General features: G+C 45.8%; 1 protein-coding gene across 9 annotated transcripts; it reads right to left on the bottom strand.

Annotated features, from left to right (window-relative positions):
* Positions 1-448: 448 nt before the first annotated feature.
* On the bottom strand, positions 449-22,532 carry CIDEA (cell death inducing DFFA like effector a). 9 transcript variants are annotated; one of them, XM_014829100.3, is made up of 6 exons: positions 22,040-22,532; positions 14,061-14,205; positions 13,102-13,248; positions 3,725-3,906; positions 968-1,093; positions 449-853 (listed from the first exon to the last, which is right to left on the bottom strand). In XM_014829100.3, the coding sequence occupies exons 1-6, from the start codon at positions 22,075-22,077 to the stop codon at positions 844-846; spliced, it is 648 nt and encodes a 215-aa protein (XP_014684586.3). In that variant the 5' UTR covers positions 22,078-22,532; the 3' UTR covers positions 449-843. The 9 variants fall into 9 exon arrangements, with proteins under 9 accessions (XP_014684586.3, XP_044629437.2, XP_044629438.2 ...); XM_044773502.2 differs by having other exon boundaries at positions 449-890; positions 22,040-22,349; XM_044773503.2 differs by having other exon boundaries at positions 449-890; positions 21,652-22,100.
* Positions 22,533-24,759: the final 2,227 nt, after the last annotated feature.

Raw genomic sequence — 24,759 nt, 5'->3', positions numbered from 1 at the left:
GCTGCCAATCCTCCTCTTTTTGCTGAGGAAGACTGTTGCTGAGCTAACATCCGTGCCCATCTTCCTCTACTTCATATGTGGTACGCCTGCCACAGCATGGCTTTACTAGCAGTGTGTAGGTCCACACCGGGGATCCGAACCAGTGAACCCCGGGCTGCCAAAGCAGAATGTGTGAACTTAACCACTGCGCCACTGGCTGGTCCCCTGAGTCAGAGTTCTGTCTTTTGCGCCCACGGGTCCTGACTGACAACACAGGTGACCTTAGGAAGTGAAGATGCGGTCCACTGGTGCCATGCATCAGGTCTGGGTTTCAAGAAGTTTTTCTGTTCGTTTTTTTTTTAAGAAAAGGCTGAAAGTGCTGCTTGAAGACCTCCAAAAATTCAGGTCCTTAAGCTTTTGGGTCCCTTTGGGCCCATTCAGGACCCACATTAAAAAAAAAACCCCACAGTGACATTTGACAGCTCTTTATTTCTGTGACACCAAGAACTAATAAAGACTTAAAAGCAATTATATCTGTTAGCAGAACATTTTTGGTTGAGTTTTGCTTCTATATGAAAGTTTTGTTCTTTTGGGAGATGAAAGAGACCCAAGAAGTATTATGCATATTAAAAGTAACTCTTGTGATTGGTTTATTGCAGGAGGCAAGGAGCCACCAAGGCCTAATGCATGTGCGCTGCTCCGGAGCCACCGAGACATTCCTGCTCTTTGGTCCCTTCCTCTCCCGGCGGAGGCCGGCACAGCTCCTCCCCTTCAGGGCATCCGCTGCATGGCCCCCATTTCATGTGCCATCAAGCGCCTTTTCTTTCACCTGGGTACCACTCCTGAGCAGAAATGCCCAGCAGCCTACAAGTGCCTGCGGTTGAGAACATAAGCATATTCCAAATTCATCACTTGAGAGGGAAGGTTTGGGTCAAGAGCTGGCTGAACCCCCTGCAGCGGGCAGCCCTATCCACACATGAACGCTCACCTGGAGCGTGACCTGGGAGAAGCCTGCTCTTCCGTGTCACCCAGCACTCGGAGCATGTATATGCCCGTGTAGATGAGAAACTGTCCGGTCACCTGGGCAGCATGGGACAGGAACCGCAGCAGGCCCCTGCAACAGAGGGGACAAGGGCACGGGTCAGGCTTGGAGTCTGGGCCAGGCGAGGAGCAGACCTTGTGAGAACTCTTCACAGCCCCCCCGTTCCCACTAAACATGTGCTCAGGGCAGGCAGTCCGCACCTTCGAAGGCTGGGCAGAGCCCCCTTCCCCTAGCCGCTTCCCCAAGTGGCCTGTTGTCCAGCAGCTGGAGCGCGGAGTCTGCAGACTGCGCACCTAAGAACAGTCTCCACGGCCTGCCCTTCCGCCGCTGGCGTGTTCTGTTGGCCTTGGGGGTGTGGGGCTTGTCGCTGAAGTCAGTCGAGTCAGCCGTGAAAGGGGTCAGGCTGCAGACAAGGCTCACAAAAACTGCAATCGTGATCCTATGACCTGGTTTGCTTAGGGCGGCTGGGATGTCCCAACGTGACCATCTTGTGGCATCTCAGTCCTAAGGCTGAGTCTGGCATTCATGCTATTTCAGACTAAAAAGTAGCTCTAACTCAAATTCTTATTCTCTACCAAATCCAAACCTACGGGGTTTTATTCCAGTTTTAAAGGCCCGTCACCTCATGAGGGCAGCCGAGCCTGGGGTCAGCTGTGCTAGTGGGGAGAGCCCCCGCTCTGGCGTCCCACGATGGGGCCCTGGCTGGTGGCGCCTTCGATTTGGGGGCCTTTGTGACTTCTGTGGCTGCTTGTGGTGCCATCAGTTCTATCAGATGGTAAGAATTAGCGACCAGAAGGCTAAATTTGCCTTTCAAGAAAGATTGCTGAGGTGGGATTTTGGGTGAGGTTTTCTTTCTTCATTATGTTTTTCTACGTTGTTGTAACTCTCCTGTCTCACTTTAAAAATCAAGCAATAAAGCTATTTTCTCCCATCTCCGCCAAAAGAGGAAGCTCTCCTGGGGGTCAAGATTTCCACACTAGCACCTGTTGTCTAGGAGTCAGCCCTTGACGGTTCCCAGTGGGACATGGAGGCCACCCAGAAGCCACTGCCCAAGCCAGCCTTGTGCCGGGCCTGGAGACCCGTCAGAGGAGAGCATTTCCAAAGCGTTCCCCACCTGGTCTACGCTCAGGGGAGGTCAGAGCCATCCACACGGGGCCAGGGGAGAGCGCCAGCGCCCTCGGAGAAACAGGAGCCCTGCCCCGAGGGGCTGTGTGGAGAGCATTGGAAGGGCAGCAGTTGCAAGCTTTTGAGACTAGCTTCGAAGCCCCTCTGCCACTGTCAGTCTCTATCCTTGCCCCCATCCCTCCACAGACAGTCAGCTCTGGAGAGGGTCAGTGACGACTTGACTGAAGGGCTCAAAGTAGGTGTATTCAGAGCCTGTGCAACCAGAAAGGACTAGGAGGCAACCTTCTCATTTTAGAGATGAGGAAACTGAGGCTCAGAGAAGTTAAGTAATCTGTTAAGGGTCACACAGCTGGTTGCTCAGAGGCAAGGCTGGGAGGGACTACAGGTGCCCCTCTCAAACCAGAGCTCGGTGGCAGGATGTCCGTTCCGGTTACACCCAGGGAATGTGTCTGGTGAACACACAGAATTTGTTCAAAGAGGTCTGGGGATCTGTCTTCTACAGGCTCCCCTGTGAGGCTGTGTTGCCAGCCTGGCCCCAAGCTGTGGGATGATGGTGCCCTGGCAGTTTGTGGAGAAGGGAAATGCCAGTGCCACCTTACCGCTAGCTTCCAGGAGGCAGTAATGTGGAAAATACATGCAAAAGAGCACTTCTCTAGGTCTGCGCGGCTGCTCTGTACAAAGCAGGCGAGGATCTCCATGGCTCTGGTTTTACCTGTCATTGCTTAGAATTAAGGTTTTAAGATGCACAGCTCTAGCTTTTGAAAGAAATTTGGTTCTTCTTTATATTTATTTATTTATTTTATTATTATTTTTGAGGAAGATTAGCCCTGAGCTAACATCTGCTGCCAATCCTCCTCTTTTTGCTGAGGAAGACTGGCCCTGAGCTAACATCTGTCAGCATCTTATTTATTTATTTAATTTTTTTTTTTTGAGGAAGATTAGCCCTGAGCTAACTGCTGCCAATCCTCCTCTTTTTTTTCTGAGGAAGACTGGCCCTGAGCGCACATCCGTGCCCATCTTCCTCTACATTATATTTGGGAGGCCTACCACAGCATGGCGTGCCAAGCAGTGCCATGTCCACACCCAGGATCCGAACCAGCGAACCCTGGGCCAACGAAGCGGAACTTAACTGCTGTGCCACCGGGCTGGCCCCTGTGCCCATCTTCCTCTACTTTATATGTGGGATGTCTGCCACAGCATGGCTTGACAAGCAGTCTGCGCCCAGGATCTGAACCAGCGAACCCTGGGCTGCTGAAGTGGATTGTGGGAACTTAACTGCTGCACCACCGGGCTGGCCCCTATATTTATTACTTAGTTTTTGTCTCATTATTATTTAACCGTCTTTGGAGAGAAAAATCTATTTTGGCTCAGGACTTTGTTTTCTGAAATAAGTCTGTGACACAAGAGTTAAACTACCATATGACCACATGAATTAGAGTGAACTGCAACACAACCAGTCAGGTCAGGACCTCCATGAGGCTGGGCTCTGGGAACGCGGAGGAGCAAGCTGGGGACGGGCCACCTGGACCGTGCCTTGTGCAGTTTCCAGACCCCGAAATCGACCTCAAAGTCTGTTACCTCAGCAGGGCCTTGACCCCTGTACACCGGAAGTCGTAGGACACTGAGTACATCTCATACATGGTGGCCTTCACGTTGAGGCAGCCGATGACATCCTTGGGATTCAGCTTGTACAAGTCGAAGGTGATCCTCGCTATTCCCGATCTCTTTGGCTGCTGGCGAGCTGGGACGTAGTTACTACCCTATAACAGTGAAGGGAGCAAGAGACGGTAGGAGCACCCCCAACTATGACATGCAAATTCTATAATTCTGGATTTATGCTAGTTTTGACTCTGTCAGTTTAAAATCTGTTAGTGACTAAGCTGCTGGTTATTTGAGGACTGTTTTTAGTGGGTGATATGCTTATACTGCTACCCTGTCCAAACCCATGAGAAAGGGTCCTTCCTTAATCTCCTTTCAGTTTAGTGACTCAAGATGAGTGTCATTGAGTTTGGGGGCCTGGATTTCAGGATCCAGGGTTCAATGAATGGTTGTGCTATTGACACGTGGTATTGAGGCACACTCACCTTAGTCACTTAGGGCGACCTCTGGTTACTTGAATGACATGGACAGTCGCATGACTATCCCACAGTCTACTGAAAGAGAGGCAGGCAGTACTATTTCCATTTTACAAGAGGCTCCTGGGCGGAAAGTTTCAGAATCACATGGCTAAAGTGAGGGTGTAAGAACCTTTTCAGGGCTTCCCTTATTTTCTTATAACTGCTCTGGATGAAAGCTGACTCCCCGGGGACACTGAAGTCTATATGGCTACAGTGTCCACTCTCAGTCTACCTGAAACAGCAGACCTTCAGGTTGGGAGAGAAAGTCAGAGACCTCTGTATGTCCCTAGGGTTATAAATAGCACTGTAATATAATCTTCCCCCCGAAGCTTTGAAGAAACAAGATGAGAACAAAGCTGTCCCAGGGTGCACGTGCCAGGCCAGGGGCTGCTCTGCCTCAGGCTTGCTCCCCTTGCAGTATTCAACCATTCAAAGAGACGCAATCAACAGCATTATGACCTCTCTTGAACCTCTTGGGTTGGGAGTATTTGAGGCCATGAATGTTAAATTCGCTAACGACAATAATCTACTATATTTAAAGTTAAAACATGAATTCTCCTGAAAGTCCCCAAACCCTTCTTGCTGGAGCCACTCTTCTTTCCTCCTCCACAGAACACATGTTTGATGCAGAAGAGGTCCCGCTGCCTCTTTGGGGGGTGCTAACTATGCATCATTTAGGAAACTATATATATATATTTTTTAAAGATTTTATTTTTCCTTTTTCTCCCCAAAGCCTCCCGGTACATAGTTGTGTATTTCTAGTTGTGGGTCCTTCTAGTTGTGGCATGTGGGATGCCACCTCAGCATGGCCTGATGAGTGGTGCCATGTCTGCGCCCAGGATTTGAACCAGTGAAACCCTGGGCCACCGAAGCAGAGCGTGTGAACCCAAACACTCGGCCACGGGGCTGGCCCCTGGAAACAATATTTTTAAAAATTAAAATTACAGAATCAAAAGGGGCTTTCACCTATATCCTTTCACAACTCCTTCTCATTGCCTCACATTCCTTTCTGACAGATGAAAGTTTTTATCTTACTCTCCCTAAACGTCTTCCTCAAGTCTTGGTCTTCAATCAAAATCAAGATACCCTCACAAAGCTAATCTGCTCATCACCTAACATCCAGTGTGTGGATTTCTATAATACGAGGACTAAGGAAGGAGGAAATGATTCCCACCCCATCCTCTTTCTTGAGGAGCTGCTTTCTCACAGGCTTTTAAGGCACTTAGATTGAAGAAGGGAGACCCCTGGTGGCTATTTCTTGGCTGGCAGTTCTTGTCCAAGTCAAACGAAATTGTCCTCGCTGATAAAAACACCTACAAGTGAGATAGGACCTATATTCAGCTGTGAAGTGCCCATTTCTACCCTGAAGGAAGAGGGTATAAGCCGAGAACCCAGACTCACACCCCAGACTCACAAGTCGACCAGGCTGTTACTAGGCTGAGAAGGCCTTGCGCCCCTCCTTGAACGCATCACGTGGCAGTACTATTCGCATCCATTGTCAGCTCAGCATCCCAGGGCCCACTCACTCTGGGGGCTTAAACATATTACATATTAACCATCTTCCCTAGTAACCCAGTGTCTTGTATATAAAAACAAAGAGAAAATACCCTTTCCTTCTGAATTAGTTTCCTACGGCTGCTGTAACAAATTACTACAAGCTTTGCAGCTTAAAACAACACAGATTTAGACTCTTATGGTTCCTGAGGTCAGCAAGCCAAAATGAGCCGGCAGGGCTGGTTCCTTCTGGAGGCTGCAGGGGGGACATGGTTCCTGGCCTTTTCCAGCTTCTAGAGGTGCCTGCACTCCTTGGCTTGTGGCCCTTTCTCACGTCACTCCTCTGTCTTCGCTCCTGGCCCTCACTCTGACCCTCCTGCCGCCCTACTATAAGGAATCTGTGATGACACTGGTCCTCCGGGTAGTCCAGGATCATCTCCCATCTCAAGATCCTTAATCACATCTACCAAGACCCTTTCGCTACGTAAAGTCACATATTCCCAGGTTCTGGGGAATAGGACGCGGCCATGTTGGGGGGGCCATTATTCTCCCTACAACATCCTCCTCAAACAAAAAGCAGTACAGCCCAAGACTGTCTTTTAAAAGATTTATCTGATTCATCCCATGATTTCCCAATTTACTGGCATGATCTGCTCAGCTGCTTTGAAGGTATTTTAAATTTTATGCTTTTTATAATTGGTCTGTAGTCTTTTTCTTCCAGTTAGAAAAATTATGAAGTATTTGATACGTATAGGAGGATACATACAATATGTGTAAAAACAAGGAATCATAAGATGATGGGTGTAGCCACCACTCTACATAAAACAAAGTTTGCTTATTTTCGAATTATATATAAACGATTAAATGCAGAGGTTCTCAAAGTGCAGTCTGGAGACACCTGGGGGATCCTGAGACTCTTTCAGGGAACTGAGAGGTTGAAACTATTTTCATAATAAACACTAAGATGCATTTGCCTTTTTTGCTCTCATTCTTTCACAAGTAGGGGAGTTTTCCATTCTACACTTGGGAAACCTGCATAACTCAGTGAATCATGTTTCCCAAATGACCATTGGATGATGTTACAAATTGTCCCTGGGAAAAAGACCCATCCAAAGTGCAAGATGGACCAATGGATTCCATCCCAGCGGGGAGGCAGCCTTCACTGGAATGCCTTCAGATTCCACACTGCAGCCAGCCTTTATGAAACCACCACTTGTTAAGTTTTGGAGTAGTATCAAAGAAGGATATCCTCAATTTCCTGAGAAGATCATTAAAATACTGCTCCCTTTTCCAACTATTTATCTGTGCGAGGTCACATTTTCTTCACATACTTTCATCAAAACAATATATTACAAGAGATTGAATACAAAAGCAGATATGAGAATATAGCTATCTTCTATTTGGCTAGGCATTAAAGAAATTTGCAAAAATGTAAAACAATGTCACTCTTCACTAAATATTTTTGTTTTGGAAAATAGTTATTTTTCATAAAATTGTGTGATTTATGTTACCCTATATTGTTATTATTTTAAATGAAGTAATATATATATTTAAATTTCTCCATTTAAATTTCGAATATGGGAAATACCTGTATCTATAGCTTATAGTTTCTCAACCTTGGCACTATGACATTTGGGGCCATAGAATTCTTTATTGTGGGAGCCGTCTATGATATTCATTATAGACTATTTAGCAGCATCTCTGGTCTCTATCCACTAGATGCCAGTAGTACCCTCTGCCCCAGTTGTAACAACCACAAATGTCTTCAGACATTGCCAGATGTCCCCCAAGAGGCAAAATGGCCCCAGTTGAGAACCTCTGATCAATGGATATCTATAGATTCTATTGATATAATCCACATAGACAAAAGCTGTTAGGGGGTCCTCATTAATTTGGAAGAATGTAAAGGGGTGCTGAGATAAAAAGTTTGAGGCCCACTTTCTTAATGTATTATTCTTCAATGATTCCACTCAACACAGTTGATGAGATTTACCCATGTGGAGGCCTGCAGTTGCACTTCACACATTTTCACAGCTGAAGAGTATGCCATTCAGTGAATAGACAGCAGTGTATTTATTCATGTGTACATACATAGAAGTACATGGCTGGGTGCCTGTGCTGAGTGTATGTCTAGGAATGGAGTTGCTGGGTTGTAGCTGGTACTTCAATTCTATGGGATAAAGGCAAGTTGTTTTAAACAGCTGTTGGTGGGAGTGTAAGGGAGTTCATTGCTCCATATCTTAAAAATGGAAAAAATTAAAAAGCCTAACAATACCAAATCTAATGGCTTAAAAGCGTATCATATTGTGGGTTTCACCTACATTTTCCTAGTTACCAGTGAAGTTGAGCATCTTTTCCTATGTTTTATTGTCCATTCTGCAGATGCCTGTTCCTATTTTTTGCCTATTTTTCTATTCAATTGTCTGTTGTTCCCATAATTGATTTGTGTGGTTCTTTAAATTTGCTGAATACTAATCCTTTGTTGGGTTATGCTGAAAACACCTTCTCCACAGTTGTGGCTTATTATTTTACTTCCTTTATAGTATTTTTTGATGAATGAATTTCTTAATGGAGTTGAATTTATCATTTGAAATAAATGGTTTGTGTGTTGTGTCTCGTTTTAAAACAGAACACTCTGATGATGCCAAATAGACGTATATTAGATCTTCTCAGTCTCGTCTCCGCCTTCCTTCCCGTTTTGCATCTCTATCTCTTTGTGTTACATCCCAGGCACCGTCTTTACACGTATCTTCCAGGTCTTTCATTGCTATCTTCAGTCCTAGCTGAGTCTGCATTGACTTTAATTGCTATATTTTTCATTTCCAGAAATTCTGTTTGATTCTTTCACCTAGTCCTTCTTGATTACCTCTTGGTCCTTCTTGCTTCGGATTACTTTTTATATTTCTTTGAATTTTTTAAATATATTTATTTTATACTCAGTATATGAGTCCAACATCTGATGTTGTTGCAGGCCTGACTTTGCTTACGCTCAAATATAGTGCCTTGATTCACAAACCGTGACACAAATGGAACCATGTAGTACGCAGCCTTCCGCATCTGGCTTCTGTTACTTAGCATAATGCTTTTGAGATTCATCCAAATTGTCGAGTGTATCAATAGTTCATTCCATTTTTATTGCTGAGTAGAATTCAACTGCATGGCTGTACCACAAATTGCTTAGCCACTCACTAGTTTAGGTTGTTTCCAATTTTGGGAGATTATGAGTAAAGCTGCTGTAAATATTCATGTAGAAGTCTTCAAGTGGGCATACGTTTTTCTTTCTCATGGATAGATACCTAGTAATGGAATTGCTGGGTGTGGTAAGTGTTATGTTTAATATTATCAGAAACTGTAAATCTGTTTTTCCAAAGTGGATGTACCATGTTGCATCCCCAGCAGCGATGTATGCGGATTTCAGTTTCTCATCCTCACCAGCACTTGTTATTTTTAGTTTTTAAAAACTATTCTAATAATTGTATAGTATTACCACACTAAGGTTTTCATTTGATTTTCCTAATGACTAATGATGTTGAGCTTTCATGTCCTTATTTGCCATCTGTACATCTTTTGATATAATATCTGTTAAAATATTTCGTCCATACTGTTGTTTGTTTTCTTATTATTGATTGTGATAACTTCTTAAGTATTCTGGATACAAGTTCTTTGTCAGATACGTGTTTTGAAAATGTTTTCTCCCAGTCTGTGTTTTTAAATTTTCCTAACAGTGTCTTTCAAAGAGTAGACACTTTAAATTTTGATGAAGTCCAATTTATCATTTTTTTCTTTTTTGGTTTGTGCTTTTTAAGTCCTACAAAATTTTTGCCTAACTCAAGGTCACAAAGGCTTTCTATGTTTTCTTTTCTTTTCTTTTTAAAGATTGTGGCACCTGAGCTAACAACTGTTGCCAATCTTCCTTTTTTTTTTCCTCTGCTTTTTTCTCCCCAAATCCCCCCAGTACCTAGTTGTATATTTTAGCTGTGGGTCCTTCCAGTTGTGGCATGCAGATGCCGCCTCAGCATGGCCTGATGAGCAGTGCCATGTCCGTGCCCAGGATCCGAACCAGCAAAACCCTGGGACGCCAAAGTGGAGCATGCAAACTTAACCACTAGGCCATGGGGCTGGCCCCTCTATCTTTTTTTTTTTTGAGGAAGATTAGCCCTGAGCCAACATCTGCTGCCAATCCTCCTCTTTTTGCTGAGGAAGACTGGCCCTGAGCTAACATCCATGCCCATCTTGCTCTACTTTTTTTTTTATGTGGGATGCCTACCACAGCATGGCTTGCCAAGCAGTGCCATGTCTGCACCCAGGATCCAAACTGGCAAACCCCGGGCGGCAGAAGTGGAATGTGCGAACTTAACCACTGCGCCATCTGGCCAGCTCTATCTTTTTTTTTTTTAAGTTTTATATTTTAGGTTTTACATTTAAGTCTATGATTAATTTCAAATAAATATTCATACATAGTGTAAGGTATGAGTTGTTCTTTTAAAAAGTTGTTTTATCTATTCTAGGTCCTTGGCATTTCTGTGAATTTCAGAAGCAGCTTGTCAATTTCCACACCAAAAAAGACTGCTGAAATTTTGATTGGGATTGGATTAAATCTATAGATCAATTTTGGAAGATCTGACATCTTAGCATTGAAAAGCCCAATCCATGAACATGGTATATCTCTGCATTTATTTAAGTTTTCTTTGATTTTTCTCATCAATGCTTTATAATTTTCAGCATACAAATCTTGCACATATTTTGTTAGATTTACCCCTAAGTATTTTCTGCTTTGATGCTATTATAAATGATGCTGGCTCTTTATTTCAATTTCTAATTGTTCATTGTTATAGAAATACATTGAGTTTGCATACTGACCTTGTATCCTACAGCCTTGCTAATCTCATTTATTAATTCTAGTAGCTTTTTTTTTTTGTAGATTCTTTGGGTTTTCTACATAGACAATCATGTTTTCTGTGAATAGAGATAGTTTTATTATTTCCTTTCCAATTCTTTATGTGTTTTATTTATTTTTGCCTTATTGCACTGACTAAATCCCTTAGTATGTTGTTGAATAGAAGTGGTAAGAAAGGACATCCTTGCCTTGTTACCAATTTTAGGGATAAAAATTCTTTCTTTCATTGTTAATTATTATATTAGTTATATGTCTTTTTGTAGATACACTTTATGAGGTTGTGGAAGTTCCCTTCTATTCCTATTTTACTGTTCTGACCATATGTAGTGTTGAATTTTGTCAAATGCTTTGTCTACATCTATTAAGATGATCAAATTTTTTTTTGTTAGTTTGTTGCTATGGTGAATTACATTGATTGATTTTTTTTTTTTAAAGATTTTATTTTTTTTTCCTTTTTCTCCCCAAAGCCCCCTGGTACCTAGTTGTATATTTTTCGTTGTGGGTCCTTCTAGTTGTGGCATGTGGGACGCTGCCTCAGCGTGGTTTGATGAGCAGTGCCATGTCCGTGCCCAGGATTCGAACCAACGAAACACTGGGCCGCCTGCAGCGGAGCGCACGAACTTAACCACTCAGCCACGGGGCCAGCCCCTACATTGATTGATTTTTGAATGTTAAACCAGTCTTGCATTTCTGGGATAATTCCCACTTGGTTATGATTTATTATCATTTTTATATTTTCTTGGACTCAACTTGTGAATATTTCATTACATATTTTTATTCATAAAGAAAAAAATATATAGCGCCTTGAGTCCTTATGTTTTGTGGGGGTTTTTTCTGATATATTTTATTTTGTTTTAAAAAAATGTTCATGGTGACTCACAGAATTCATGAGCTACCAATGGGTCACACACATAATTTGAAAAACATTGATATAGAGACATTTTCCTCTGTTGTTTTGGTAGCTTGAGTATGTCCGCTGGATGATCAAAGAAACTAGCTGACCTGCTAGAACGTTAGCTGGCATAGGAACTTTATTGAAGTAGTAGATATATATCTTAGATTTTCATTCCTGATACTTTTTGATGAGGAGAGTTTTTAAAAGTGCCAGTTATGGTCTGATCTACTGAGGATCCAATGAGTTTTCCATGGCTAGGTCAACTATCAGGTAGAAGCTGGTGATATATTTTTAGAACTTTCTTGGAATGCATCCTTGATCTCTAGTCCAGCATCATGAACCTCACGTCTTACCCATGGAGCGGTGGTTCAGGTTGCCCTCCATTCCCTAATATGTTTTGTGTCTTGATTGTGAACTCACATTTGTTAGAACTTTAAGAATGAAAACTCTCTGACCATTCAAAGCCTATTTGCTCCTTCTAGTTAAGTAGGGGCTAACAACCCTGGGTCACCAGGGCTGGAGCAAGGGACTAGTTGAATAAAGAGAATACAATGAGTAGATTCCTTCCACTGACGCTTCCTCCCAAGATCTCCATAAACTAAATTCTCAGCTTGGGTGTTTTTGGAATCAGCAGTCCCTGAAATCTCATGAGAGCAGCTTGTGGCCACAGATTCTCTTCTCTGCTTTATGTGGGCATCTCTTACCACTTTGTGTCAGCCTAAGACTTTGTCTCCTGTCCTCCCAGTATCCATCAAAACTGAAGCTTGTAGTCACTGAGGTCAGTAGATGCCCACAGGTGACATGCCCACAGGTGAGACACCCACAGGTGACATGCCCGTGGGTGAGACACCCACAGGTGACATGCCCGTGGGTGAGACGCCCACGGGTGAGATGCCCACAGATGAGATGCCCACGGGTGACATGCCCACAGGTGACATGCCCACAGGTGAGTTGCCAGCTTCTGTGTTTGCTTTCCTCTCTGAGTTCTAGCCCTCTTAAAAATGTTGGCCTCTGAGGATTTCTCTTTCTTGAAGGTGAGTTAGGCATGTAAAAGGATGTTTTAATATTTTGCTGTACATTTTGAGGTGTTTTATAGAGGGAGGGTTTCCTAAGATATAAAATCTATGATTTTCCCAGAAACAGAAACCTTTATTTTATCTCTTTACTTTTCTAAATCACTGTATTTACACACACTCACACATACACTCCCCTACTTAATGTCACTGGCTATGTTAGCTTGCCGGCCTCTAAGGACAGAGACAGTGATAGCTACCAGGTCATATCTGTACACTTTAACAGGATCTGTAGCTACTCACTGGTCAAAGCCTGTCCCCCAGAATTATTTGCTTTAAATGACACAGCCCAAGTGCACAGAGATGCTAAATTTCCTAGCAATACTTATAATAAACCCTTTGAGGGCAGTAAATCCAGTTATTAGGTGAATGCAAAGTATATATTTAGAAATTGGGCAAGTCAATACCAAAGTGGGGAATGCACTTTTATAGGTAAAAAGTCTACCCATAGCTGTTTGGATAACAGCGCTTTTGCTTACCGGTGTCCACTTCTGCCCTTTTTCCAAGATCATGAAATGTGTGTTGTCTCCTAAGGTTTGAAAGAACTCTTCCGTGTCCACCACGGTGCCGTCTTCCTCCAGCACCAAAGTGACCAGGCCGCTGGTGATCACGAGGGCGTCCAAGGTCTGGAGTGGCAGTGCATCAGAGACACGAAGAAAGTAAGAGAGTCCATTGGACCAATCAATGACATTGATTAAGACATGGTTTCAGAAGTGTTGGCTGATTTTGATCAATTTTTAATGGTAAAGGTATACCTTAATTGGTGTCCATGGCTCATTCTTTGCTTGGAAAAGACAAGTTAAAATTTTTAAGGGACCTATCTTCTTCAGCGATTTCAGTGACATAAGGTAAATGATTACACTGAATAATATTTACAGTTTCTGAAATCACCTACTTATTTTGACAAATAGAAAAGAATGATCTTGCACATATGATATCTATAGAGGCTGTGTCTCGAGTGGCATATTTGAACGTCCCTCTTGCTTTGGAGACACTGCGTGTTGGAGACCAGTTCTTATTTCCATGGTGTCTTTGTCTGGGTTATGCCTCCACGAGAGTCTATGACTCTTTCTTATTTGGTGATCTACAACACTGTTTAGATTAGGGACTATTCTTCCCTGGCCTTTATAACGAAAAACAGATTTCCAAAGTCTCCTGCTTCCTTCCATTCTCCCCTGTCAAAGAAACAAAGCTACACTATCAATTGATGACTATTTTTAAGGTTTTGTCTCTGTACCTAAATATTTTATGGCACAGAGATGCAGTTTCCTTTCATTCTTTTGTTCTCCCTTTAGCCACTTAGAAGTGGCTCCCTTCAGACTCTCCAAGGCCAGGACACTGACATTTCCGTCTTGCATTGGCTCAGTTCCCAAGACCACGGCCCTGGGTGAGTGCAGGGGACCTTCTGTGAGCTGTTGGAGGAGGCCGCTCATGGTACCTTACTGAGGAGCTCCTTCAGGTTGCTCGCCATCACCCCTCGCCGGCTGCTTCTGTCATGGTTGGAGACCCGGAAAGGGCGAGCTGAATGCATCAGGGGAGTTAGTAGGACTTTCCTAGTCTGTGATCCCATAAATGTCAGGGGCCTGGAAATGGATGAGAAAAGTAGAAAATATCTTTGACATTACTTTTTAAAAAGTCTTTAAAAAGAGGTTGAAGTACATAAAAATAAAACGATTTTAATATTTGCACCTAAAAGAAAGAAATTCAATGGTTGAAGATTGTTAAAAGTTATATGTATATAGGCCCCAATATGCAAAGAACAACCAAATAATGCATCAAATTAAAAAACACAACCATAGAGGCCGGCCCTGTGGCCAAGCGGTTAGGTTCGTGTTTTCTGCTTTGGTGGCCCAGGGTTTCGCTGGTTCGAATCCTGGGCACGGACATGGCACCACTCATCAGGCCATGCTGAGGTGGCATCCTACATGCCACAACTAGAAGGACCACAACTAAAAATACACAACTATGTACCAGGGGGCTTTGGGGAGAAAAAGAAAAAATAAAATCTTAAAAAACAAACAAAAAACACAACCATCATTACACCTATTTTACCAGAACTTTCCAAGTCCTTGCAGTAATTATTTGAGAAAGAATAGTAAGGGCAACAAATTCAAAAAAGAAATAAGAACTATATTCTGCAAACAGGGGTTTTAGAGCTGAAAAACCTAAGAAAATGATTTTTAGAGACCAGGGCATAGCTAAACAGAGTTAAAGAACTAGGCACACACACAAATACTTACATATTTGTATAGTAAAACTAAGCCAGAAATTTAAAAGCCAAATATTGGTCACTATAGCAATAAAGCAAGTTTTTAAATTAACAGGAGAAACAAGGAACAACAGAACCCTCTAGTAACTGTGGCTAGAATAGCAAGAAGGAAAACAACTTTAGGCCTCATGTCACATGACACTGTGGAGTAAGTTCCACATGTACCAAAGAATTAAATCAAAAATTCACTAAAAATAGAACTAACATAGGAAAAGAAAAAAACTAGCAAAATCAGGGGCCGGTCCAGTGGCGCAGCAGTAGAGTGCGCAGGTTCCACTTTGGCGGCCCGGGGTTCACCAGTTCAGATCCCGGGTGCGGACATGGCACCGCTTGGCACGCCATGCTGTGGCAGGTGTCCCACGTGTAAAGTAGAGGAAGATGGGCATGGATGTTGGCTCAGGGCCAGTCTTCCTCAAAAGAGGAGGATTGGTGGCAGATGTTAGTTCAGGACTAATCTTCCTCAAAACAAACAAATAAACAAAAAAACCTGTAGCAAAATCAAATAAAGACAATTTTCTCAGGAAAAAAAATCCCCAATCCTTGATTATTAAGCTTTAGTTACCTACCATCTACAAAAAAGTGACAAAGCGGGGGATAAATGAGAAACAGCTGCTAAGAAGCTTACTACTTTAGTAATTTAACAAGTGCATAATTTACTTTAAATACTAACTCAGTCCTCAGAAAACCTTGTGATATAGCCCTCACTTCTCAACTGACGATGAGGAAACTCAGCCCTGCTCTTCGCCTCCCAAGGGTGATCAAGGCGCCTCTAGATCTAGTTACATTAAGTAACTAAAGAGAAATAAAAGTTTGCATGTTAGTAAACACAAGGAGGTTCTGATAGAGATTAAAGAAGCTTGAAACCACCTTTGACACACGACCACGTGCCTTTAAACCAACACGCAAGACGTTATTTAAAAATAACCCCATGAGGGGAAACAGACGTGCCTTGCTGGTGACACTAGAAGGTGGCTCAGTCTCTGTGGAGACAAGTCTAGCAACGTGCAAAGAGCTCTCCCCCAGGACTGTGGGCTTTTTAATATTTAGGAATGTATCCATAAAGAGACTATTCAAAAGAATATGAATAGAAATTTGCAATGTTTCAGGCAGATCTTGCTTCAGGCGGGTGCTGTGATAAGTGACATGGGACCTTATTTAATCCCCACAGCCCCAGGGACCTGCACCTGGAGCTACACTGTCCCCATGCCCAGAAGAGCGCCCATCTATTTCAGGTGCTCAGATAGCTATTGACTATTTGGGTAAATGCTTACATAGCAACATTCAGGAGCATGAAACAAAGGGATTTTTAGGACAACCTTGTAGAAAATAAAAAGGGAGGCCAGCACTGCTGTCTGACACTATAACAGTTTATCGAGATTAGCCCTGTGAAGGCTGCAATTCTAGCGAATACCTGTACTGTTGTGAATGCCTATCCCCTATGATTTGGCACTTTATTTTATAGATATACATATATATTACATATGTATACAATACATACAATATATAATTACATATGTATATAATATATACATATGCAAAAATATATACTTGTACATACAATACATGCATATATACATACACATATTGTCATTTATTTATCTATGCTTTATTTTCCCAATGAGATTGGAATTTCCCTATTGACAAAGGCTTCTTGGTTGTATCTCTCATAATGCTTAACTTGGTGCCAGGCATATAAGTTTTAAATAGTATGTTATCTAACTTGAAGCTCTAAAATGGACATAAGTGAAAATTCAATGACTTACCAAGTAATTTGCTATATGAAACACTGATATAGCTCAATAAAAAAAGAAAAACTGATAGCACATTAATGAACTGGCTCTCAAAAATTGTCAGGCTAAGTCCATGCTGTCAGCATGATCAGCCAGGCTCAGGAGGGTCTCCATAACAGTGACTGTCTCTGTCTTATTCCTACGGCTCGCCAGCAAATTGGCATTCTGGAACGAGACCTCGATTGTTAGCAAGCATTCGCTCTGACTCGTAGCCAGCCAGCATCACATTAGTGCCTGTCACTGCTTGCATTCAAGCACTTGCTATGACCAGTAACATGCTGGCTCTTTAAATATATTAAATAAGTATCGTGACAACCTTACAAGGAAAGTGTTACCTCATTTCTCAGAAGACTGAGGCTCAGAGTGGTTTCTCAAGGTCATCCAGTTAATAAGGAAAGAAGGTGGGACATAATCTTTCTGAACTTCAAGTCCCAAGCAAGAAACCTCAGCCCCGAGCACTGTGAGGAGGAGCTGCTCCATGGCCGAAAGGACAGCAGTGCGCTCAGTTCCCACTCTCAGCAACTTTCCCTCTCCGGCTGCCAGATCCACTGCACAATCTGGGGCATCTGCAAGGGGACTTGCCTGGTCAGTGGTCCCTCACGCAGGCTCCCCTTCAGACTGAGGAGAGACCCACTGAGTAAATCCTAGCCTTGAACCAACACGGCAGTGGGACTGGCATCCTGCCTCTGGACCTTCGCCCTGATTCCAGCGAGTTACACCAGGTTCCAGGTTGCACAACACGATGAGCAAGATGCCCACATTCTGCTGAGCTGATGCTGCAGGGAACTCACTCACAGTCTCATCCCTGGTGACCTGGGGGACAGGCAATGAGGATTACCCATATTATGCTGTACATTTAGAACCTAGCTTTGTCCTCAACCTAATCTAGCATCTGAAACAAACTCGCTGGTGAAGTCTCTATGCTCCGAGTTCCACTCTATGCCAAACACTGTGCACATTAGCACGTTACCTAATAACTCTACAGAACAAAGATTACAGATAAGTAAAGCTGAGGCTCCAGGGACATTAAGAAATTAAGAAGTCCAAAATTAGCAAGTGGGTTTGAATCCAGCTCCTACTTTCGCAGCGCAACGCCTGCCCTACCAGATGAAAACCCTGGTATGGTACAGGGGGGCCCTGGACCCTCACCAGCAAGAGCCTTTCTTCTCCTACAAAGCAGGAAGTCATTGCTGTTGCACAGGAGGCCTTCTAGAGTCTACGCTCACCGAGGCCAGGGTCTGTGCGTACATTTTTTACTTCCGCACTGCACCTAGCCCACTGTCGGCACGTGATCTATTTACTGAGCAAGAGAGAGGCTACGACAACATCAAGAAACGGGAGAACAAAGTTCCTGTCTTGGAATCTGAGGTCTAGGCCCTAGTGGCCAATGGCACACCCTGAGGGCATGAAGAGCTTTGACCCAGTTGCTTATGATCCTGTCTCCTCATTGGACGCCAACGCTCACGCCTTAGTAAGCACCAGCGCTCCAGTGACCCAGCACAGTTGACTATACAAAGTTCACATTGTCTTCACTTCTGACAGGATGAGACCTGGCAGTCATTTCTGGTCTTCCCCTTCACACTGCCCTCCAGATAGCCATCCTTGATAAAAAAGGACGTATAGCCTATCGTTTTTCCTACCAGTTAAGTTTCCTCACTAAGGACTCTGTGAGGAGAAAAGGCTTATGGAGCACACATAAAAAAATCCTTGAAGACATGAAAATTAAATTCTGCCATTCTTTCCAAGGAACAGGATGAGTGATTTGATGTGCCAAATTATATAAAATCAAGACTATCTTATAGATAATATAAAAAAGGATTAAACACAATTTTATGTACATTAAACCTATTCAACAAATGCTACATGAGTACTTACTCTGCTTCAGCTAAACGGACAGTAGGGTTAACTAGCCAGAGAAATGAACAAAGCAACATCTTAATCCACTCACTTCTGGTCCTCTAAGTAGGATAATTTATGTCACTGGCCTCTAGCATGAAGCCTAAAATGTGTTGCTATTCTCCCCTCGATATTTTAATACAGCAAAGCTGAAACTGGAGCCCTGAGAAGGCTCGGAACTCTGCTTTTAGATCCACCACTTGTTAACGGCCCTCTAATCCTGGGAAACTGCAGACAGTCATATGAAGCAGGAAGGGAAATAGCTCACTAAAAGGAAAAAAAACAAGGAAACAGGTCGTTTAAGGAAATAGACTGTTTCTGGGAAATCAAGACGATAAGAGAAGTCAGACTTCATAGAATATTCTTGAAAATTGTGAAGGAGCATATCTCCCAGAAGTGAGGGAAACAGAGAAGTCTTTGTATTTTTCCCTGAGGGAACCAAGGAGTCCTCAGCTTATGAAAGTGTGTGAAATAAAGCAAGAAGACACAGACTGACAGCACATGTGAGCTTGACTCCAGTAAAACCAAGCTAACCACCACAGATCACGCACGAGCATCTTCACATGCCACCCCATGGACTGATGTTTATTCTGAAAGGGCTAGAGGAGAAAAGCAGGCCCAGGAAGAGGCCTTGGCCAGAGAGAAGCATTTTGGTGTCAGTGTTGAGGAGGTAGCTCTCTAAGGCTGTGTAAGAGAACTGCCCCGGGAATATTCGGAGTGAAATGATGACAGAGGGAGCCCCACATTTCATCATTAGGTGGAAAAGGAGGAACCCACATGAAGTAATAAAGCACAGACAGGAGTAGGATACAAGTCAACCAGCACTAGGCCAAAGCCAAGAGTGACAATGAAAATGCTGCGAAGGGAAGTGGTGATGGCAAACATGGGAACACAGAGAAATAAGACGGCTTATAGTATCCGTCAGCCCCAGCTGGGTCTCTGTGAGCTGCAAGGACATGTCAGAGTTGGTGCGGTCTCACCCAGCGGCAGGAAGTGGAGGAGTGTCTGTAGCCTGGAGAGGCTCCCTGCTCCCTAGCAGCGCTGGGCGCCCAGTTATAGGCAACACACCTAGGTCAGGACACGTCTGCCCCATGGAGGAGCCGGCCTGACAGGGACTACGGCCTGTGGTCTGGGCATTGATCAACCTGTCAAAATGCTTGGCCTCATCAGTGTATTAAATATATGACCATGAAGTCTTTGAACACTTTGCGATGTTATTATTATTTTTTTTAGAAAGATTAGCCCTGAGTCCTCCTCTTTTTGCTGAGGAAGCCTGGCCCTGAGCTAACATCGTGCCCATCTTCCTCTACTTTATATGTGGGATGCCTACCACAGCATGGTGTGCCAAGCGGTGCCATGTCTGCACCCGGGATCCGGGCTGGCGAACCCTGGGCCGGCGAGAAGCGGAGCATGCGAACTTACCTGCTGAGCCACCGGGCCGGCCCCTGCAATGTTATTAAAATAAGAGTTTAGACGCACGAAGGAGTAAGTACCAGTAACCTGGGAGATTTACTTGTAGAAAACTCAGTTTCTTGCTTATGTCACTAAAAAGACTGGTAAAATCTGTACTGAAACGGCAGCTATTCAAAACCAAGAGTTCCCTGTTCGAGGAAAGAAAAGATGTACTCAGCAGCTACAACAGCAGCTATTTTGCACAAAGTATAATATATATCAGCTTCATAGCAACTTCAAGGTTGGCAGGAATGTTATCACCGACAGGACACAAAGACAGAGCAGGTTTTGTCTCTAACAACACACATTCCTGTGGACACCCTTGGTGTCCACAGCTGTGCTAAGAGACCTCAAGCTGCTTTCATTGATGACTAAGGCCCAGAGTGGTGACAGACGATTAACGAACTAATGACTGGATTAAGATTTTATAGTTGCTTACAATTTCTATGCCATCATATGGTGCCACACTTGACGCAGTGGGAACCTCACACAGATACATTTTGAATGTTGGTGTACTGTAGTAGGAGTCAGGTGCAAGGCAGGGTCAGCCTTAATTCTGCGGGCATTGCCACTTCCTCCTGCTCCAGGCAATACCAGTGAGGAATTAGCGCCCTCTTTCTTACCCGTCCTTAAAACTCGGCTCACCAACCGCTCAGTGCTCCAGAGGAAGTTGGAGAATGGGCGTCTGTATATTAATGGGAGAAAAGTTTGGAGGATGTGCTCCAAAGAGTTGTTACCCTCTGGGAGTGGAATTGCGGAGTGAGTGGAACTGGAAGGAGAGGAAGAAAAACAGGAAAGAAACCAAGGGGCTTACTTTTAGGCTTAAGCCACCTTAGTGAAGACGCGCGAAACAAATCTGTTTGTCGTCTTCCCTGGCTCCCACAGCCCGACTTCCATTTCTTGTTTTTGTTTGTTTTTAAAGAAAAAGCCAGTGCTGTCCAGACAAATCATCTTTACATTTGGCTGCTATTTTTCTAACCTTGAGTACCGCACACCCAGGTTCAGCCCTTATAGATCACACTAGTTTCCCCTTCCTACCCCACGCCTAGACCCCCTGGGTACAAATGGGATCTGTGGCCCCTGAAAACCTGCGTAGTCAAGTACTGAAAGCCTTCTCCATTCTTTTCGAAGTACTTTGAAGATCTTCAGAAAAATATGACCCCTCCCTTAAATCTATTAAGTTACTGCCACACAATATCTTTAGGATTTTATCGATAAGGATTGGTTTCGGTATGTCAGGATGTGAAGATGAACCCAAGAGCGGGAAAAGGTGATGCGGTGTTTTCAATCACGCAGCAGGCGGAACGGGGCAAAGAGGTGTCTGGTCCCTTCCTGGGCAGCGTCACCGCCTTTGGATGCGGCGAGAGCGGGGAGCGCTGCCCCCCCCCCCCTCACTTCCCCTTACAAATCTGGGTGGGCTCAGCGAGCAGGGGTCAGGTGCTCAAGGCCCGAGGCGCGCCCCAGGTCAACCCACCCTTCCCTTGGAGCCCAGAGCCCGCGCTCGCCCTGAGGAGTAAGCTTGGGGCATTCCAAGGCCTCTGAGCGTCCCCACGGGCGCCCTTCTCCTCGCCCCAGCTACCATCGCGAATCCGAGGTCCCGGAGAAGGCCTGTCCCTGCGTACCGTGGAGGCGTTGCCCAGGGTTCCCAGGACGCAGCCCTTATCTGCACCGGCGGCTGCGGCAGCGGCAAGAGATTCGACCACTCCCGCACTCACCACTGTCACCTGTTCCTTGGACGCCCACGCACCTCCCGAGCGCCACCCCTGACCCTTGCGGCCAGCTGGAGGAGAGGGAGGAGACGCGCGGCGGGTTCGGGCTCTGTCCGCCGGCGCTGGTCCGCTGGGTGGGCACCAGACTGGCGGCTGCGTGCGTGCGCTGGAACCCGGGCGCGGGGCGCAGGGGGATGCGGAGCTCAGGGAGATGCGGGGCGCCGGGGGAGGCGGAGCGCGGGGGACCTGGGGCGCGCGGAGGCGCAGGCATGGCCCGGAGCCCGGCTAGCGTGCTACTCGCCTGATGAGGGCTCCGGCGCAGTCCCGGGCGGTCTCCATCGCGCGGTGTAGCTCTCAGGCGCGGCCTCTCCCCGGCCGCGCCGCCTCTTAAAGCGCTGCCGCCCGCCCCGCCCTGCCCCGCCGGGTGCAGCCAACCCGGTCGCGGCCTGACCGCGCGGTGCCAGGACCTTGGCAATGCGCTCGCCGCTGCCAAAGGTCGCGGCTTCGCGTTGTGGGTGCGTGACCCGGTCCACGCCCTTCGGGCCCCGCAAGCGGAGCGGCTCTCCGAGACCGCTGCAGAGAACGGTGCCCACGACCCTCGAACCCCAGCTGCTCCGCAGGTCCCGTGATGGTCGCCTGTCAGCCTGTTTGCCTCGCACGTCCTGGAGGTTGAGGCAGTTGGCGACATCACCAAGCCCGGCGGCATGGCCTTGGTTGTGGAAAGGCGGATGTGTTGTTTTTAAACGCAGGCCACAGATGGGAGAGTGAGGCGCAGGATGTGCGCATCAGTGACCCCCAGAGCCGCGCGCAGCCCGCCCCGGGGCTGGAGCCCGTGACGCCCTGCTCCAAGCTCGGCGAGCTGGCTGGCTCCTGTAGAGGAGACGAATGGCCGCAGACACCCGCACACGCGGTCCTTCAGGCTCTCCGAGGCCCCTCGACTTCCTTCACGTTAGGCTGCTTCACAGCGGCATCGCGGGCATTTGGGGCAGTAAGAGGGACATTCAGAATGGAGGGCTAAAGGAACCGTTGGACTTTACTGCCAATCTTTTAGCTCTAGGTCAGGAACTTTCTCAGAGTAAGGAAGGCAAGAGAAAAACCGAGCCAGGACTGCGGAGGGTTCCATCCACATCCTCCTTGCATAGATGTCCACGATGCAGGATGCAGCCGGGCCTTGTTTAGACCTCGGAAGGGGGCGGCAGGGGGGAGCTTGCCAGGGATTTGACAGAGCTCTTAATTACAAAATCGAAGCGGAAGTCTCTTGAGCAGGTCACAGTGGAACAGTCTCTTAATTCCAGCCCTTTTGAAGGTGTAAACTTTCTGGGATAGAGATTTGCTAGTGCATACGCCGCGGCACGCGGTCAAATGATTGCTCCTGTAAATTGTCAGTAACTGCTGACTGCGCTCTCCGGGCTGCGTTTCCAAAGAGCTGTAGCTTGACCTGTGCATTCCTTCTCCTGACTCAGCTTGGTTTTAGCGCACTGACAATCACATAAAACGCGACCCCTGCTGCCCGCACTCCTCCTCCGTTTAGCTCAGAGAAACACACACATACTTCTTCCCTGTCAGGGTCACTGGTGTCAACAAGCCTCGTCTGACTTTCAAGAGTGTTGAAGCCAAAAGCAATTTCCTCCCAGAGTCCTGGGCTCCACAGGGCCTGTTGGGACTCGCCGGCCCCAGGGCACAGAGCTGGTGTTTCCTGCCCACAGCCACTGGGGCTGGACAGGGCCTTAAGAGATCATTAGCTGTCCCTCCCACTGACACCCTGCTATGGCCTGAATCTTTGTGTCTCCCCCAAATTCATATACTGAAATCCTAATGCCCAATGTGATAATATTAGAAAGTGGGGCCTTTGTGAGGTGCTTAAGTTATGAGGGTGGAGCTCTCATAAATGGGACTAGTGCCTTATAAAAGAGGCTCTCGATAGTTCCCTAGCCCCTTTCGCCATGTGAGGACACAGTGAGAAGGTGCTGGCTGTGAACCAGGAAGAGAGCTCTCGCCCGAACCCAGCCGTGCTAGCGTCCTGATCTAGGACTTCTTGCCTCCAGAACTGTGAGCAACCAATTTTTGTAGTTTACAGCTACCCATTCTGTGGGATTTTGTTGTCGCAGCCTGAAAGGACTAAGACATGCCCCCTTTACTCACTCTATGGTCAAGCCCCGCCCCCGCCATTCCGATTTCCCGACACCTTGTATATCGGGCAGTACACCCATTCCTGAGGAAACAGTGTGTTAGACCCGTTCTGGAGTAGTGAAGGGCAGGATCGCAGGGGATTCTCACAGACCAATAGCCAATCAGGGCAATAGGTGTAATTAATTCACTTATTCCTAGGGCTTAGAGAGGCATCTGACTCAGAATTAATTTAGTTTAGGCTTGTTAATGGCTGAATGAGTGAATGAGGTGCTATGTTAGCAGTAACATATGAAGGCAAACTGCAAAGGGAACTCAGTAATGAATTCTGCCTAGAGGGTGTCCAGGAAGGGACATTGGAGCTGAGGCTTGAAGGACGAGTGAGGTAAGTAGTGCATGGGGTGGTTGTGACTATTCTGCATGGCTTTTAGAAAGAGCGAGGGCACAGAGGGACGGTAATGGCGTGTGTGGCAGTCCCAGGAGAATGGTAGGAACCAGTTGGGGCACCCGTGTTGGAGCGAATCTGCACAGCCCTGAGCACACAGCAGGCGTTGCTCTCAGTGGAGAACCAATGGAGGTGGCAGGGTGACCTGCTCAGACATAGATTTGAGAAGACCACTCTGAGGATGGCGCAGAGGCTGGACCGGGTCAGGGGGAGCCTGTAGGTGATTCAAGTAAAAGACGTCAAAGGGTAAGACCTGGGCACTGACAGTGATCATGGAAAGGAGGGAGGAGCCAGGGAAGATTTCACAGGATGTGGCGGTGCACAAGAAGGGGAGCAGCTGAGATGACTCCAATATTTTTAGATTAGATGACTAGAGGGGAAATGATGCCTTTAACTGAGATGAGAAACACCAGGAGGGGAAACAAGTTTGTAGTTGAGGTTGAGATTAT

Source organism: Equus asinus, chromosome 7 (assembly GCF_041296235.1).
Source record: "Equus asinus isolate D_3611 breed Donkey chromosome 7, EquAss-T2T_v2, whole genome shotgun sequence".
Taxonomy (NCBI): domain Eukaryota; kingdom Metazoa; phylum Chordata; class Mammalia; order Perissodactyla; family Equidae; genus Equus; species Equus asinus.
Note: the sequence above shows the minus strand (reverse complement) of the source record. Positions and strands in the feature narration are given on the sequence as shown.

Coding starts and splice junctions, on each gene's coding strand:
- CIDEA (XM_044773502.2), bottom strand. CDS start 22,077: ATGGAGACCGCCCGGGACTGCGCCGGAGCCCTCATCAG. Junction 14,206..22,039: donor TGCGCCGGAGCCCTCATCAG/GCGAGTAGCACG, acceptor ATCCATTTCCAG/GCCCCTGACATTTATGGGAT. Junction 13,249..14,060: donor TGAAGGAGCTCCTCAGTAAG/GTACCATGAGCG, acceptor CTGCCACTCCAG/ACCTTGGACGCCCTCGTGAT.